Genomic DNA, 18,205 nt, shown 5'->3' with positions numbered 1-18,205 from the left:
GAAGGGAGGATTCATCAGAATCAGAGACAGCGAGCGTGGGAGCAGAGGAGCCGGAGCAGGCGAGGCCCAGCTGGGCACTCAAGGACTCACCTCTGCACCTCCAGCACAGGCACTGTACCCAGACAGGCAAGCCTTGGGGCCTCTCAGCTGGGGAGGTGTTTGGGGGGGAACTCCAGGTAGCCCCTGCAGCCAGAAGTTGCCTGGCTTTTGGACCCCAGCTGCTAGGTCTGCCTGGCAATCATGGATTCAGCCCTTGCTCCCAACCAGTACGGTGGCCATCTTCAGGCAGAACTCAGGCTAGTAAGGAGTCCTTACCACCTCTACTGGGCCCAACGAGGCTTGTGAGTACGACAGCAAGGAAGAGAGACTGGAGTCTGAAACCTCCCTCTCTCCCCACCTAGGGTAGCACAGGAAAAATAGTCGCCTTCTGGCTCCAGGCCCGCCCAGACCACAGCGACCAATAAGGTACAATCACTGGGGCCAGTCACAGCCACTGGAGGTGGAGGTTGTTGGTTTAAAAAAAAAAAAAAAAAAAAAGACAAAAAGGTTACAGTCTTCTACAAGCACAGAGTTTAGGTTTCAAGACATTTTAAAAAAAAGTCTGTCCCAGCCCAGGGGACTGAACATCAGAAGCTAGCCTGACCAGACACGCATGGGCTCAGGGCAGGTCCACTGCTGCCTTTTTTGCACAGCCAGCAAGCACACCACACCCGCCTCCCGCATCCGATGCCCACCCAACCCAGCTTCCTGCTGCTGCTGCACCGCTGCTCCGGGGTTGACTCCAGGACACCGTCGCAGATGCGCAGAGACACAGGGAAGGCTAAGGGGGAAGGCCACGAGATCCAGCCAGATGATTTAAAACTGTTGAAGAGAAAAACAGGCAATGAATGGGGGTTATTATATCCTGCCTGATGAGCCTGTTCCAGGTGAGCCAGCTCTGAGCTGCTCTTGTTCAGGTCTCTGAGTACAGGATCAGCTTTTGGCACTTCAAGAGCATACTCTCTGTGAACCTCCATGTGGGCACTAGGAACCAAACCCAGTCCTCGGAAAGAGCGACAAGTGCTTTTTACCACCAAGTCATCTCTACAGCTCCATGAGCGTGCTCTTAATCTGGCTGAACTCCGGCAGTGATCTGAAGGCACTAGCCTAGAACACAGGTTTTAAGTGCTAAGGGCTTCCCCACAGCTTGTTTGGTAACTGAAGCAGCTTTAGACATGGGACCCACATGTGAAGGGCTGGACGACTCTGAGCCAAGGAGAGAGGGACAAGGTCTAGTACTTTATGTTAAACTTTGAGTGACTGTCAAATGACAACAGGGCTGAGCAGAGCTTTCTGCTCCCTGTGGTAGCACATTCACAATCCTAGCCTTTAGGAAAAAGAGGCACAAGGATCAGGTCAAGGCCATAGTCAACAGCAAGTGAATTCAGGGGCAGCCTGAGCTGTTTCCCTGCCTCCCTCCTAGAAAGACAGGGAGAGCCAGGTGGTGGCGGCACACCTTTTTAATCCCAGAGACAGGAGGATCTCTGTGAGTTTGAGGCCAGTCTGGTCTACAGAGTGAGTTCCAGGACAGGTTCCAAAGCTACACAGAGAAACCCTGTCTCAACAAACAAACAAACAAACAAAAGACAAAAAACAAAAAGACCGGGAGGAAAGGGAAGGAAGAGAAAAGGAGGGAAGGGTAGACAGAAGGAAGGGAAAGGAAGAAATGCTTTCTGCCTTCAGGTATCGCCATGGTTCCCAGAACAACCCTGGACACTGCAATGACTGAGCACAGCCCAAGACCGGGCCGTATGATGCTCAAAGCTATGAATTAGTTGCCAACTGTGAAGGTAACAGATGCCACTACCAAATTCAAATTTGGGGATTTGTTTAAACAATTTGTTCTGGCCTGGCTGTGTAGGCTTGCAATCCCAGCTACTACAGCGGCTGAGGTAGAGTGACTGCAAATCTGAGGACTCTTGGGACTAAAAGTAAAAAGCAGGCTGGGCCATGGCTCAAGCAGCACGAGCCAAGCCCTTGGCTTGGCTCAACTCTAAGCTCCAGAAGCAAAAACTAGGACAAGGAGGCAGCAATGGGCTGCAGCTGCCTGGTGGCATCTGTTTTCAGAGGTAAGTGCTACCAGGTCCCACTCAGCCAGGGGGTGGCGGCACACGCCTTTAATCCCAGCAGTTGGGAGTCAGAGACAGGCGGATCTCTGTGAGTTAGGCCAGCCTGGTCTACAAGAGCTAGTTCCAGGACAGGCTCCAAAACCACAGAGAAACCCTGTCTCGAAAAAAACCAAACCAAAAAAAAAAAAAAAAAAAAAAAAGCCCACTCTACATTCCTCTGCTTTCAGTTATTAGACACGGGGCACTTCAAGAGCCTCACCTTACTCTCAGCAAAATGCTAACATATTGCCTCAAAGGCTTTTTTCAGTAGGTTTTATTTAATTGCGTATGAGTCTTTCTCCTGCAGGTATGTTTGTACTGTTTGTGTGCCCGATGCCCAGAAATCTGAAGAGGATTTTAGATCCCCTGAAAGTGAAGTTACAGATGGTTCTAAGTCATCACACTGGTGCTGAAAACCTTACCTGGTCCTCTGGAAAGAGCAGCAAATGTTCTTAACTGCTGAGCAAACCCCCCACCTTTCAGACTGTTTGTATGTTTTTCTTTTTTAAAAATAGAACAAAAGTAAACAAAACAAAACACAAACAAATAAACAAACAGAAAATGTGAGAAACTAGGGGAGGTGACTTTCTGGGTATGCATGGAAATCTAAGTTTATTCTCCAGCACCACCCATGGAAAAAGGGGTGTGTGCCTATAATCCCAGTGCTGGGGACCGTGTGTGTGTGTGGGGGGGGGATGCAGACAAGCCAATCCTGGGGATTCACTGGCCAGTGAATTCACAGCCAGTCTGCTGAAATGGCAGACTCCAAGTTGAATGAGAGACCAAAAACAAGGTGAAAGGCAAAAGAGAAGACAACCAATGCTGATGTCTGGGTGGCCCTTGCAGACATGTCCATGCACAAATACATTTCTACATTTCTAAAACCAATGGGCTGAAGAAACAGCACTATGGTTAAGAAGACTTGCAGCTCTTCCAGAGGACCTGAGTTCAATCCCCAGCACTCATGTTGGGTGGCTTGCAACTGCCTGTAACTCTAGTTCCTGGGTAGCCAACTTGGTCATCTGGCCTCCTTAGGTACCTGCACTCGTGCATATGTACACACACATACACTTCAAAATAATAATAATAATAAAAAAAAACTAAAAAAAAAACCCAACAGGCCGGGCGGTGGTGGCAAACGCCTTTAACTTTAATCCCAGCACTTGGGAGGCAGAGGTAGGCGGATCTCTCTGAGTTCGAGGCCAGCCTGGTCTACAAGAGCTAGTGCCAGGACAGGCACCAAAAACTACAGAAAAACCTGTCTCAAAAAAAAAAAAAAAACAAAAAAACCCAACAACAAAAAACAAAAGAACATAAATTTATTACACATTCTGGGGTCAGGGTTTTCACTGAGGGACCCTGTTAGGCCAGGGTTTGCTTTTCAGCATTTTGTCTCTCACTGGTCTTATATTTATTCCGTATTTATGCTCTACTCCATGGGGCTGGTATACAGCAAGTTCAGGGACAGGATACTCTGGGAGGACACCATTTGTCCCCCACCCCCCCCCTTTTTTTTTTTTTTTGTTTTTTCGAGACAGGGTTTCTCTGTGGTTTTGGAGCCGGTCCTGGAACTAGCTCTTGTAGACCAGGCTGGTCTCGAACTCACAGAGATCCGCCTGCCTCTGCCTCCCGAGTGCTGGGATTACAGGCGTGCGCCACCACCGCCCGGCTGTCCCCTCTTTCACACACAAACAGACACACTGGTCTTCAGTCCTGTGAGTCTCACACCTGGCTCCACCCTTAGCCCCTGCATCCATTTCAGGTGTTTTTTGTCCACTCCCTCACAGCTGGTCTGGCAGGGAATGGTACAGCCTGGAAACAACACCATTAAACCCAGGATGAGCCCCTGGGTTTGTTGTCCCAAGTTCTGAGCCCCTCTCAGTCAGAAGTACAGAGCTGGTTACCGCTCCCATTCCACTCTGGATTCAGCTGAAAGAGATTGTCCCAGTACAGTCCCTACCCCTGTCCTTTAGTCTGCCCACCTGTGAAGCTCAGAAACACAACTGGGAAGTTCTTACACATTTACTTAACATATGTATAAGGTCCTAATACCGCTGACTTGTCAGACCTCTGCCAAACTCCCAGTTTAAAGGGAAGTAAGCAAACATCGGAACAATGAAACAAACCAGAACCCCACACATCTACTACCCGCTCCAGGCATGGGAGGGGCAGGCCCTATTTTGAGTGGTACAAGAGTATGTTGTTTAAACTTTACTGTCTACATAAAAATTTAAGTGCAGCTAGGTATTGGTGAAACACATCTTTAATCCCAGCACTCAGAAGGCAGAAGCAGGCAGATCTCTGTGAGTCCAGACTGATCTACATGGCAAGTTCCAGGCCTGTCAAGCCTACATAGTGAGACCAGGCATCAAAAACAAAAGACAACAAATATGAAGTATGAGGGGCTTAGAGAGATGAAATCACTGGCCTCTCTGGAGAACCTGAGGTCCAGTGCCTGCACCCACAGCAGCCAGCTCCTAAAGCCCCAGGTGACTGCACACCCTGCTCTGGAATCTGTGGGCACAATCATCTCCACACACCTCTCCCCCCACTCTCACGTGATCTCACTAATGCTCGGCCTCCCTGAGAGGTGCACACTAACAGCAGCACCCATCACTGCTGCAGAAACCAAGGCTCCTCGAGCAGTTCAGTGATGTGCCTGCGGGAGGCAGGAGGCAGGCCCACACACTGGGTCTGATTTGGAGTATAATAAACAACACAGCCTTGCGCTGGCCACCCACAGGATAATTAAACCCCAGGGGACATGGGTATCATCTCCATTTTTAGGATTCTGAACTCCTCAGGGCCGGGTCTGTTTGCATTAGTAAGGAGAAAACATGAACTCTACCAAGGAGGGATCAACAGCTCTGAGAGGAATGTATCAACAAACCAGAGACTGGAAGGCAGCGGCCATCCTGAATCTCTAGACATAGCTGTGCTGCCGGCTCCTCATGTAAACAACTCCTCCCAGAGCACTGCAGTCCTGCAGCTGATCGGCACAAGTCGTGAGTAATGGGAAACATGTTGAAGAAACCATAGCAGTAAGCCTGAGAAACAGACACTGAAGAAAATATTTATGTCTGTTTGGGAAGTGGACTGATGATTAACTCTCAGAGGACTCACAAGGTATTCTATCTTCCTCACTCGGGTTTGAACTAGGACAGGTCGAGACTAGGCAGAACTGGGAAATACAGAATTCATGCCTACAATTCCACCAAGACTCGCAGAAATAAAAACAACAACAAAACAACCTGGGGCTCAAGGATGAACTCTGGCCTCACTCAGGACTATCTTGTCAATGCCACATTCCCAGAACCCATAGTTTCTTCCACCTCTGCTACGGAGTGGCAAGGCCCTACTCACATTCTTGAGGAACTCCTCGGCCACAATGCGGGCCCTGGCATTGACTGACAGCTTCATCTCACTGATCTCCTTGTCAATCTCCTCCATGAAGTGGATTACAAAGTCCACCAATTTGTGTTTGTACATCTGCTCCGTGTGGAAGTTGGTGATGAGAAAGCTGATGTCATACCCCTGGGGAGAGAAGCCAGCAGGGAGGGGCAGAAGAAAGGAGACAAAGTTAGCCCCCAGGGACACTTGGTTGTCACATCTTCTCCACTCTCACACAAAGCTTCCAACGGCTACCATCTTCTCCCAGGTTATATACTCGTCCTTCAGTCAGCAACCCACTTGCTTGGGGAGGGGGCATATGGGTGAGTTCACATTTTGTGTGTCTGTCGGACCCAAGCAACTGAACCTGGTTCAAAATTGTGTGCCAGGTCGGATGTCCCTGAAAGTCTGTGGCATAAACAGCCCTGTGTTCAAAATGAGCACAGGGAATAAAGGGACCACCTATCTTATTTCAAAGAATCCAGTCCAATAGTAAAAAATACAGGAGAACTGACCCGGCCGAGGACGGAACTGGAGCTGTTTGCTACAGGAGAATGTGTGAGAGTGAGCTCATTTACTCTAGTGGCCCCAGAGGTTAGAGCGAGGACAGAGAGAGAACGTGGCCCAAGGTGAAGAACCATTTGGTATGCTGGATGATGGTCTTTACTGTTCTAACATGGTGGCTGCTAGGTTGGTCACCAGGGAGACTTGGCAGGGGGTCCATGGAGTGGACTCAAGCACCTTTAAATACAAAGGCAGGCAGCAAGCATCTCACTGCTTACTGGGGCTTTGAGAGGCGGGACTTAAGTTGGGAAAGCTTAGGAAGGTTTTTGTTTTGTTTTTCTTCCTTTCTTCTCCGCCCCCCCTCTCCCCTCCACCCGTTTGGAAATATGTATCAAAATGTAGCCTAGGCTGGCCTCAAACACACGATTCTCTTGCCTTAGTCAAGAGTACAAGAATGCCCATCACACCCAGTGCAGGAAGGATTTTGAAATCATTATTTTGTCTGTGACAAGGCTCAAGATTCTGTGGAGGGCACTGCACAGACCTCCCCCTCCTAGGGTTCTGTCTCTCTGTTACCATGTATGACTGACTCAGTCAAGGCAGTGATACCCTAGCTCTGGAAAAGCAGCAGCCCTTGGCCTACAATCCCACAGACCCAGGGAATAGTTGTCCAGCTACTTGCCCAGCAGTGCAAAGCCTTGGGTTCCATCCCCCATACTGCAAAAAATCAAATAATCCCAGGCTACCCAGAGACAGAACCCTGGTAATTACAAATACCAGAAGCATAGGTCTCACCTCCACAGGTTTCCTTCGAAGGATAAAGAAGTTCTCTGCTCGCATCATCATGAAGCGCATAAACTTATGGCATAAAATCTTCTCAATCTCATCAGCCTGGTGACAGCAAGAGAAAGACAGCTCTCCAGTCAACATGCAAAACCACAGTGAGCCTGGCTTTCCAGTCCCAGGACCTCCCTGCTGCAGAGAGGCTTGGTAGGAACAAAGACTGCTGACCTTTGAACTGATAACTGAAGGGAGGACCTAGCCAGGGCATTTCTGAGATCTCCTCTCATGCATGGCGGGAACTTTGGCAAGCTAGTCCTTCATCAGCTCTAGTGGAGTCCACACCTGTATCTGAAGCTACCTGGCACGACTACCTGGGTATGGGAGGCTTCCTCCAGGAGTGTCTGCCTTGACATTACTAAAATAATCCAACAATCCTGAAATCTTTCCTTTCTCAAATCTTCCAATACCCCTGCATCTGGGCCATCAGACACCAGTAGAGCCACACAGCCTCCCAGTGTGTCCTTACTTTTTTAAAAAAAAAAAAAAAAAAAAAAAAAACTGAAAGCTTTCAAAGGCAAGAAGTTGCTAATCTGAATTTTGCAACATTGTTTTAATTGTATTTTTAGGGCTGTCTGCTGGGGAAGGAGCAAATGAAACTGTTTTCCTACTTAGGATACAAAGTCTCTCTTCAAGCCCGAAACAGAATCTAGGTCAAGTTTAAAACAAACATTAAATAACCATTCAAGTGATACTAAGACAGACAGCAACATTCAGACCTCTGTGATAGACATTTGTTAAATATTGCCCAAGGAAATGTGTAATAAATGAAATTCTACTTTATACATATATGAATTGGAACAGAGCAGAAAGCTCAGAAACTGAAATATTTATCATCAATTGATTTCCAGCAAAAGCACCAAGATCACAACAGCAAGAATTTCTTCAACAAATTGTGCTGACAACTGAACATTCACACGTGGAAGAGTGAAACTAGACCCTTATCTTGTACCATATACAAAAATTAACTCTAGATGGATAAAACACCTGTAAGTAGATCCTCCAACTATAAGACTACTTGAGAAAATACACAAAGAAAACGCCATGATACTTGTCTGGGAAATTACTGTTAGACAGACATTCAGTTCCGATAGCTTCACCAGAACTCTTGTTGGCATTTTCTTTTCTTTTCTTTCTTTCTTTCTTTCTTTCTTTCTTTCTTTCTTTCTTTCTTTCTTTTTTTTTGGCATTTTCCTTTCTGATTCTGGATGTATCATCCCACCCACTGCTGGCCTGCACAGTTGATTCTGAAAGGCAACCTACAATCAGACAGTCTGTTCTCTCTCTCTCTCTCTCTTTGAATTTTGTATGCGCATGTGTGCTGTACCATCTATTTTTAAATGAAGTGGCAAAAACCCATGGCTATCAAACCAGTGCCGGTTGGTACGGTTCTGAGTACACACAACCACCACCTGTTAGAAACCTTCTCTGGCCAACACCCAACTGGCCCCACGTCCTTGCCTGCTACACTTCCTTTTCTGTAATCCAGAGCGAGGCCTCTGAGATAGGGTTGCTGACATTTTATTCTACTGACCCACTTTTTGTTTTGTTTGTTTTTTCAGATAGGGACTTACCAAGTAGCCCAGGCTGGCCTTGGCTTTCCATCTTTAGCCTCAGACGTCCAAGTGCTAGGATTACAGGTACCTGCCTCCACCAGCTTGCTCTGGCCAGTCATGCCACGTAAACTCCTGCAAGCAGGCTCTGACTCTAGCCCGCTGACCTTCCAGATGGGACCCTGCTGTAAAGAGCACTCCTAACTATGCCCCTCCTTGGCGACTCACCTGTTTCACAGCAATGCTGACCCGGACAGAGTTGATGGAACCCTCGATCAGAACCTTTTCCTTCTCATTCCTGCTGATGGTAACAGGTTGCAATAGGAGCTCTTTGCTACTCCTAAAAATACAAAATCAGAGGACCAAGCTGATGCCATTGACTCTAGGCATTTGTAAAGGTACCTATGGTTTATAAACTGTCACCATTTGAAAATGTCTATTGAAAACCTTGTATATCAAGTAATAACATAGTCCATCCTAACATTTGAATTGTTTGATATATAGCAATCACTTTGGGGATGGGGAATATAGTTCAGCTGTAGAGTGTGTGCCCAGGATGCCCAAGGGTTCAATCCCCAGCAATAAAATGTTTTTATCATCTATGTGGTAACGCAGCTTTACTTCAACTACGTACATCTCAGATTTTTTCCCCTTTGCTTCTTTTGACTTCTTGAGAAAAGACTTGTTGTGTAGCTAAGGCTAGCCCTGACCCTGTGGCTCTATTGCTATTGCCTCAGCCTCCCATGTGCTGGGATTAACAGTCTATGTCATCTCTTGCCAGATGAAATTTCAAAGAGGAAGAATATTTACTTATGGAATGAAAACCAGATAAGAGAAAAATGCATTCAAAATACCAAGTATTTGGGTATAAGAGGGTCTAAGCTGTCTGGCAGTTATTAATGATAAAAAGTAAAAAAAGTCCTGATCCTTAAATTATTAATTCAGAGGTGTCATCTCTGGCAACTAAATCCTGTTGCCACTTCTGGAGCTGCCAGTGACTCGGTAACACTACAGGAGACACTTCTGCACAGCTGCTCTAAGAAGCCACACTCTGGGGTAGGTCTCCCACAGGGTTTGGCCTGTCAACCCACTACCCTATTTTCTTAATTCCAAATAGGGAACCACCATTCATCCAGCAGCAGGACACAAGTCACTGGAGGAATGTTGGCAGTTCTAAGACATTAAATTCATGACCCCCTTAGGCAGGATCTACTCTTCTCAGCCCCACTCTGGCCTTCTCCCTACCTGACTTCGACCTCTGGCTTGTTGTGTCTTTCCACGACCTGGGAGGAGAAGTTCTCCAGGCAGAGGGCAGCCTGCAGTGTGGCCCGCACGGCACTAAGGTAGGGGCGGAGAGTGGCAGTCTGCAGAAATAAACCCAAGATTAGGAAGGACCAGGACCAGAGTCTGCCTCACCAAAGCCAGTCTTGCCGTCGTTCCCCCCCCCCCCCCAGCTCCTACGAAGGAAGATAGTACTGAAGGCTTCAGGCAGTCATCACACAGAACAGAATACACCACACTCTCAAGATACAGCCCAGTTGGGAGCCTAGAGCGGTGGTTCCCAGCAGCAAACAACGCTGCTTGGAATTTAGTAAAATGCAGAGAAAAAACAAAACAAAACAAAACAAAACCCTGACAGTTATGACCTAGGGGCGGGGCAGGGACCATGGACTTCAGTGGACATAGGCAGCAGGGGGCACGCTTCCTAACATCTGGAACGCACAATACAATTACCTAGCCCCAAAAGTCACCAGTGCCGAGGCTGGGTAATACTGTTCTAGAAGGGTCCATGTCTTCCACCTATTTTCTACACTGACAGATGTATTGATCCATACCCTGAGCATGCTGGGAGTTCAGTCAGATTACTCCTGCTCTCAAATAGCTCAACTGGGACCACAAAGGTAATGGAGGGCAAAATGTAACATAACTAGATTTTTCAATAACCTATACTCAGGAAGCTAGTTTGACTAGATACTAGATCAGGGAGGTTTAACAATGAGAACAGTAGACTGAGGACATTCTCAGTAGAGTGGACAAGGTCAGCTATAACCGTCAGCTGCAGTACATCTCAGTCAAGCTCTCCCCTCAGGGCTTATCACAGGCCGCCCATCACCTGTACTCTCCTCCCGCGGCTTAGGTCAGTCTCTCCGAGCTCAGCTTATTGAGGAGGCCTCTTCCTTCCTCAAAGTGGTCTTTTCTACTTCCTCCCCCAGCATTTACGATAGCTTACGATATGTACACTTTACATATAATCCACAAGACATTTTCATGTGGTTTGTTACAAGAATTTTCCTCCACTAGATTGTAATTCTCAGGGTCAACAGACAACTAATTCAGTACCTCCTGGACACCGTGTCTTACAAATTTCCTATAGAGTAAATAAACACATGATCTATGAGAAGCATTTTAAACCACACAGATCAGGCTGCAAAGACAGGCTGGGATAAAACGCTAGACAATCTACATGCCAGTCCAGTTAGCTTTTCTCTCAATGTGACAGGAAGCACTGGGACTTTCTAAGGAGGAAGTTACATGGCTTCAGCGGCACAGAGGCTTTCTGGAGAATGGGATGGAGAGGGAAGTGAGACTCACGGCCGAGAAGAGGTCTGAGTACAGACTGGAGCAGTGGAGACAGGCAGGGGAAGTTGAACAAGTGAAGACAAACGGGACAGACATCAGACAGAGTGGGGGAAAAGCTAAAAACCTAACTAACTTCCGGTCAGTGGTCACGGAGCTCGGCATCAGGGTCTGTCTACATACTAGAGAATTCTACTTATATGTCAACCAAGAAAAGGCAAAACTAGAAGGGCAAAAAATTAGAAGTTGTCTGGGGTGGCGGGTGGCATTGGAAGAGCGACAGAAGTTCTCTTCCTTGATTGTAGCAGTGCTGATTATTTTGTCAATAGCCAAAGAAAGAAAACTAAAAGTGAATTCTAGGTAGCTAGCCCTGTGATGTTCGCCTTTTAGTGAAAAGACGGTTTCAAGTACATAAACTTAAACTGGGCGGTGGTGGCTCACACTTTTAATCCCCGCACTCAGGAGGCAAAGGCAGTAAGATCTCTGTGAGTTCGAGGCCAGCCTGGTCTACAGAGTGAGTTCCAGAATAGGCTCCAAAGCTACAGAGAAACCCTGTCTCGAAAAACTAAACCAAACTAAAACAAAAAATTAAGTACAATAAACTTAAATGCTTAAAAATGAAAAGCTATCTCCTCAGCCAAAGGGAAACGGCTTTCAGACTGAGGAATGAAACCAGTTAGGACACAGGAGAATGAACAAGTTTAGAAAGGTGGATGACGTTTGAACAAGAGGGTCTAATTTCAATGTGTCTCCTCCGGAGCGTCACAGGAGCGTGGCAAATCAGTCCAGTCTTCAGAACTGTGGTCATCAAACCCAGCATGACCGGGAAAAGCAATAGGAAGAGAGACCCAACAGTACGGAACACCTACAGACACAAACCCGAGCATCCCCTGGCAGGAAAGGGCCAGCGGTCATCAGCGTTTACACACCTTAAGGTCAACACCGTACCGCACTACTAGGAAGGAGTCTGAATCACCACAGAACCTTCATTGAGGCCTGGAAGCAAAGGGCTAGAGGGACCGAGAGGGTGATAAAAAGTGGACACTTGCCTCGGGGTGCCGTCAGATCAAGAGGGCAGGCGGGGACAAGGGGGTGTACTTAGCGAACGAACCTCTACCGTGGATGGAGAGGAGGCCCCGCTTCATTCCTCAGCGGTACTACCTCGGCTGCGAGCCGCTACCACAGGCCTAATAGCCCCGCTTCCTGCCTCCTCGAACTTTGGGGAGAGGCCATTCCTTCCGGGGATGCCAAACTTGGAAGCCTCTGGGCCCGCTCCTGCCCAGCTCACCTCCCAGCTCGCCCCTTCCTCCTCGCCTCGGCCCTCGTCCCACCCTCTGCCTCCCCATTCTCATCGTGCCCCCTCATCCCAGAGCAACCTCCGGCCGCAAGCCCTGGCTGCAAACAGCATCTCCCCCAGACCCAAAGCCTCTCCAGGCAAGACACAAGGAGGCCCCCAGCCCAGGGTCTCTCACCATCGCGGGAGCTGTCTGGGCCGGAAAGCGGAAGTACGGAAGTGCCCGGCCCCGCGACGCCTGCCCTTTCGCGAGAGGCGCAGCCGCAGTCTCCGCCAGCACTTCCGGGGAGGACCATTTCGGTCAGGACCGGGGAGGAATTACCGAGCGACGTTCGGATCTCCGGGACGATTTCATACTCGGACCGCTGGGACTTGTAGGAGGCCTGCAGTGACACAGAAGTACTCGAGGCCCCTTGGGTCTCGGTACATCTTTTGCCAGCGCCCTTGGTTCTTGTGGCCTTGGTTGTAACTTTATCCCCCCCACGGAACAATAGTACAGCCCGACCTCAGGTTGGGCACCAAATTAGGACAGGCCGAGCCGGAGAAGCCCGACGTTTCTTCCGGCGGTGCTCCCCTATCCTCTCCGGACTCCTCCTACTAGCAGCCCTGTGGCTCGGCCCGGAAGCCGGTCCCTAGAGAGAACTTGATTCTGAGCCCCGCCCTAGCCCCTGGCTGCTTCCTAGGGGACACCTCAGGCCTAGCATTCCACCTGTCGGAGGTTCGTAGGTGGCCTTACACCTCCCCTCCAGGCCACAGTCGGCTGGCCGTGTCCCCGCCCTCGCGTCAACTGCAGGGGGCCCGCCCATAGCCAGTTCCGGGGCGGTTGCTCTGATAGCCCTGAACTCCCCGCCCCCTCCTGCAGCCCGGGGCCTGTAGGAGGCCTCAGAAAGGAGGTAGGAGAGGTGGGGGCTGTGTGAGGGGCTCCCTAGAGGACGAGGACCCTGGAGGCGGGATCTTGGGGGCGGCACACAGGTGGAGCCAGCCATTAAGCAGTCCCACTTCTGTGCCAGGCGCTGAACTGGGCATTTGACGAGCATCACTTCTTAATCCTCAGAACATTCCAGGGAGGTAGGTACCCTTAATGTCCCCATTTTACAGATTTATACTTTTTAATGGGGAAACGGACCGAGGCATCATTTCTTGTCCTGGGAAAAAACTGAGATTCAGGTTAAATAGCATGCTTCGGAAGGGCACAGAAGAAGAAAATGGGCTGGAACTTAGTTCTGTCTGCTTGACCAGCTCGTGTTCCAAACTAGCTAGGGACAGAGAGAAGGTGCAAAGGTTTGGAATGAGGTGAGACAAGGAGAGGCTGGTCGAACCCCGTAAGAAAGAATGTTTGAAACAGCCCACCATAGGAAAACAGAGGCGATAGGAAGATAGGGCAGACTGGTCTCTGTCTCTCTGTCTGTCTCTCTCTCTCTCTCTCTCTCTCTCTCTCTCTCTCTCTCTCTCTCTCTCTCTCTCTCTCTCTCTTTGGTTTTTCGAGACAGGGTTTCTCTGTGGCTTTGGAGCCTGTCCTGGAACTAGCTCTGTAGTCCAGGCTGGTCTCGAACTCACAGAGATCCGCCTGCCTCTGCCTCCCGAGTGCTGGGATTAAAGGCGTGCGCCACCATCGCCCTGCTTGGTATCTCTCTTGTAGTGCAGGTTCAAGACTATTTGGGTTTGAATTGCAGTTAGGAGGCTGGGCCTAATCATGTTGTAAACTTAGCTGCTTGGGAGGCTGAAGCAGATTGTTCATAAGTTCAAGGCCTGCCCTGGCAACTTAGTAAGAGCTGAATTCATGAAAGGAGGCTGAATGTAACCTAGTCTGCACAAGGTCTGGGGCCCTGACCTGGCTCCCCAGTGCTACATAAGCCAGGTGTGGTTACATGCCTGGAATTCCATCACTTGGGAGGTGGGAATAAATCTTTGGTTTACTTAGCTACTTTGAGACCAGCCTGGGTTGTAAAAAAAAAAAAAAAAAAAAAAAAAAAGAAAAGAAAAAGTAAATAAAAAGGACTGGAAGCCAGGTGTGGTGGTGTACTCCTTTAAGCCAGCACTCTGAGAGGCAGAGGCAGGTAAAATGAGTACCAGGGCAGCCAAGGCTACTTAGTGAGACTTTGCTCAAAAAAAAAGAAAGAGAGAGAGAGAGAGAGAAAAGCACTGGAGATAGAGCATGTGTGAGACTCTGGGTTCAGTCTTAGCGCTACAAAAACAAAAACAATGAATTGCAGTTAGGAATCTAGGCAACTCTTTTAGAGTCTGTTTCCTTTTTTGTCAAAAAGAAAGAAAGCGTAAAGTCTACCCCCAAAACTGCATAATTCAGTGGCACAAGCCTCTGGTGCACAGTCAGGACTCTGTGACCAGGAGCTTTGCCGTCAGCCTGATTTATAAAGGCCCTGAAGCCTCTGTTGGGCCTCTGTCCCATTCCTCTTCGTCTCCCACCCAGTGGGCTGCTCCTCTCTAGTTTTCCAGGGTCCCATCTCCTGGGCCATGAGTGAGCTGAAGGACTGCCCATTGCAATTCCATGATTTCAAGTCTGTGGACCACCTGAAGGTCTGTCCCCGATACACAGCAGTGCTGGCCCGCTCTGAGGACGATGGGATTGGGATTGAGGAGCTGGACACCCTGCAGCTAGAGCTTGAGACCCTGCTGTCCTCTGCTAGCCGGCGGCTGCGTGTGCTGGAAGCTGAAACCCAGGTGATTTCCCCATCTCTGGGGAGGACTGTGTCAAGTTATGGGCATTAGGTTAACTCTCTCTGTTGAGGCTGAGGGGTGGATGGGAGAGAGATCCTAATGGGAATCACTACAGCAGAGTTAAGTCCCAAGGGCCAGGGATGCCATCCAACTGGACCCTAGAAGATGGACTCTGACCACTGTAGTCCCTGGATTCCCTGGAAGTTTCCTTAGATACAGTTGTTTGTGGAGACAAGACTCTCAGGGTGGTTGATGATTGAAATGAAGGTTAACTGGGAGTCTTGATCATCACCAAAAAACCCACTACCAGTGTATTTCCACAGGACTGGTATGCCCTTGGCATAACCTTTTTTAATTTTTTTTTTTTTTTTTTTTTTTTGTTTTTTAAGACAGGGTTTCTCTGTGGCTTTGGAGCCTGTCCTGGAACTAGCTGTTGTAGACCAGGCTGGCCTTGAACTCACAGAGATCCACCTGCCTCTGCCTCCCAAGTGCTGGGATTAAAGGCGTGCGCCACCACTCCCAGCTTAAATATCTTTTTTTTAGCCTTTCTATCAAACAGTCTGGGTAGTTTGGTGACAGAGGAGTCTGTAGACCTATGGTTACCTTCATGCGGGAATGTCACACAGGAAGACCTAGGCTTTGAAGGCTCAAATGCTAGATCTCAAGTTACCCGCAGTGGGAAAGAGGTGCTGTCTCTTCTCTCAGTGACTGCCTTTGTGTGTTTCAGATCCTTACTGACTGGCAGGATAAGAAAGGTGACCGACGATTCCTGAAGCTGGGTCGAGACCATGAGCTTGGTGCTCCTCCAAAACATGGGAAGCCCAAGAAGCAGAAACTGGAAGGGAAGGCAGGACATGGGCCAGGTCCTGGCCCAGGACGACCCAAATCCAAAAACGTTCAACCCAAGATCCAGGAATATGAATTCACTGATGACCCAATCGACGTGCCTCGGATCCCCAAGAATGATGCTCCCAACAGGTTCTGAGCCTGAGCATATAGAAGAGCTAGAGGGGGCCTAGGGACTTGGTGGTGGAGTCTAAGGAGAAAGGAGCCCAGAGGCGCCTACTCAGGGTCTGCTTCTCCTTGCAGGTTCTGGGCCTCTGTGGAGCCCTACTGTGCCGATATCACCAGTGAGGAGGTCCGAACACTAGAGGAGCTCCTGAAGCCCCCTGAAGATGAAGCTGAACATTACAAGGTAGAAACCCTGGGCTTCACAGTCAGAGAACAGGAGGGCTCAGAGGTGCCTCTGAATCCTAGGCAGCAAAGCCCGCATCATCTACTTCTTCTTTCCCAGCCTCCTGCCTGCTGCATTTCCCCTGCAGACACTGAGGCTCAGCTGTCTGTCCCCAGTGGTGCATGTGGCAGTGAAGTCCATCCTGTCAGCTTGCCTTGATCCTAAGAGCCTCTGAACACACTCCCTGCTGCTAGACTTCAACCATGCTTTCTTTCTTTAGTTAATATATAAAAGTTAAGTTCCTGTTTCTTTTCCAAGACACTAGAACTTTGCTATGGTACCCAGGCTGACCTTAAACACTTGGATTCACCTCTCAGGAGGTCCCTGGATGTCTAAAACCACAAACATATATCACTACACCTGGCTTAAAAGTTTTTGGTTTTGTTGAAACTGGATTTCGCATAGCCCAGGCTAGCCTTGAACTTTGTGTAGCTAATAGTGAGCCTGAACTTGTGATCTTCCTTCCTCTGACTCCCTGTGCTGGCATTGCAGGTGTGTGCCACCATGCCCAGTTTTGCATTCCTGGCGGAACCCAGGACCCTATGCATTCCAGGCAAGCTCTCTACCAGCAGAGATACATCCCCAGCAAGTTAGTTTTGTTTATCATGAAAATAAAACATGCCCCATAAAAGAAAGTAGACAAGCCCGATGGTGGTGGCACACACCTTTAATCCCAGCACTTGGGAGGCATAGGCAGGCGGATCTCTATGAGTTTGAGGCCAGCCTGGTCTACATGAGCTAGTTCCAGGACAGGCTCCAAAGCTACAGAGAAACCCTGTCTCGGAAAAAAGAAAGAAAGAAAGAAAGAAAGAAAGAAAGAAAGAAAGAAAGAGAGAGGACAAATGTGTGAGGAGGGGGCTCTACCACAGTTAACTGCCACCGCAGGTGTGCTGCTTCTAGGCCATGCCTAACCCGTTAGCCACAAGATGGAGTCCAAACTTCTCAGTTCTTGGTGACACCTGGGTTCCCTTCAGTTTTCCTTGGCCACGCCCTCTCCTGCTGCATTTACCAGCTGCACCAGGCATGTCTTCCCCCTACTAGTCTCACTAGGGTCTGTGCCCAAGCTCTCTGAGCGAACCATGCTACTGCCACCTTAGATGCCTTCCCAGACTCCTCAGTAGAAAGAGGAAGCTGGGCCCAGTGGCTCACACCTGTCCCCCTTGGGAGGCTGAGGCAAGTTTGAGGCCAGCCTGGGCTTACAAGTGTGAGGTCCTTTCCCCAAGAATAACAGAGGAAGTGGTCTCACTTGGTGACTCCGGGGTCCCTTGGCTGCTTTAATTACACTTACCTGAATTAAAAAAGAAAAAGAAAGAAAGAAAAAAGAAAAGAAAACATTTCTTTGAGGCCAGAGATGTAGTTAATGATAAAGCTCAGAGGTAGGACAAGTGTTTAGCATGGACAGGGCTCCAAATTCAGTTGTGACCTAAAGAACTGCAGCAACCTGTAATCTCACTCACTGAGTTTGAGATCATGTCCTACACAAGTCCCTGTCTCAAAGCAAGACAGAAAGAAGTAGGGAAAGGCAGTCCATTTCAGCAGTGTAAGTTTAAGCAATACACACACACAATCCCTTCACATCCCTGCCTTGGGCCCTACTTCTCTTTAGAAGAACTACCTGTGATCAAGAGGATCCATAGAATGCCGGGCGATGGTGGCGCACGCCTTTAATCCCAGCACTCGGGAGGCAGAGGCAGGCGGATCTCTGTGAGTTCGAGACCAGCCTGGTCTACAGAGCTAGTGCCAGGACAGGATCCAAAGCCACAGTGAAACCCTGTCTCGAAAAAAAAACAAAAAAAACAAAAAAAATATTTCAATTCTGGCCACAAGGTAAACAGTTTTCAGACATAGTATGTTTGGTTTCTAGGAGTGATAGGCAAGGCTAGGGTGCAGTGCCTGGAAGATAGAAGGGTGACAGAAGGAACTCTGTACTTCCTAGTTTTGGTAGCACCAAGCCCAGGGACTTTCTGATGACCAGTGCCCCAGTAGACCC

At 48.8% G+C, this 18,205-nt stretch overlaps 2 protein-coding genes across 3 annotated transcripts in view; one reads left to right on the top strand and one right to left on the bottom strand.

Moving 5' to 3' along the window:
• Positions 1–520: 520 nt before the first annotated feature.
• Positions 521–13,010, bottom strand: Arpc4 (actin related protein 2/3 complex subunit 4). Of its 2 annotated transcripts, none has more exons than XM_050148394.1 (6): positions 12,628–13,010; positions 9,680–9,798; positions 8,663–8,774; positions 6,837–6,932; positions 5,511–5,681; positions 521–861 (listed from the first exon to the last, which is right to left on the bottom strand). In XM_050148394.1, the coding sequence occupies exons 1-6, from the start codon at positions 12,658–12,660 to the stop codon at positions 856–858; spliced, it is 537 nt and encodes a 178-aa protein (XP_050004351.1). In that variant the 5' UTR covers positions 12,661–13,010; the 3' UTR covers positions 521–855. The 2 variants fall into 2 exon arrangements, with proteins under 2 accessions (XP_050004351.1, XP_050004352.1); XM_050148395.1 differs by having other exon boundaries at positions 12,484–12,629.
• A 28-nt stretch (positions 13,011–13,038) lies between these two features.
• The window catches only part of Tada3 (transcriptional adaptor 3), a 9,615-nt gene continuing 4,448 nt past the window's right edge, over positions 13,039–18,205 (top strand). The window contains 6 exon segments of the mRNA XM_050148311.1: positions 13,039–13,198; positions 13,316–13,373; positions 14,734–14,984; positions 15,709–15,959; positions 16,071–16,176; positions 16,276–16,359. Of these exon segments, the coding sequence (XP_050004268.1) occupies positions 14,778–14,984; positions 15,709–15,959; positions 16,071–16,176; positions 16,276–16,359 (648 nt within the window). The 5' untranslated portion in view covers positions 13,039–13,198; positions 13,316–13,373; positions 14,734–14,777.

The sequence above is a fragment of the Alexandromys fortis genome, unplaced genomic scaffold, assembly GCF_014885135.2.
Source record: "Alexandromys fortis isolate MF-2015 unplaced genomic scaffold, M_Fortis_MF-2015_v1.1 scaffold_59, whole genome shotgun sequence".
Taxonomy (NCBI): domain Eukaryota; kingdom Metazoa; phylum Chordata; class Mammalia; order Rodentia; family Cricetidae; genus Alexandromys; species Alexandromys fortis.
This window is presented reverse-complemented; position numbering and strand designations above follow the sequence as displayed.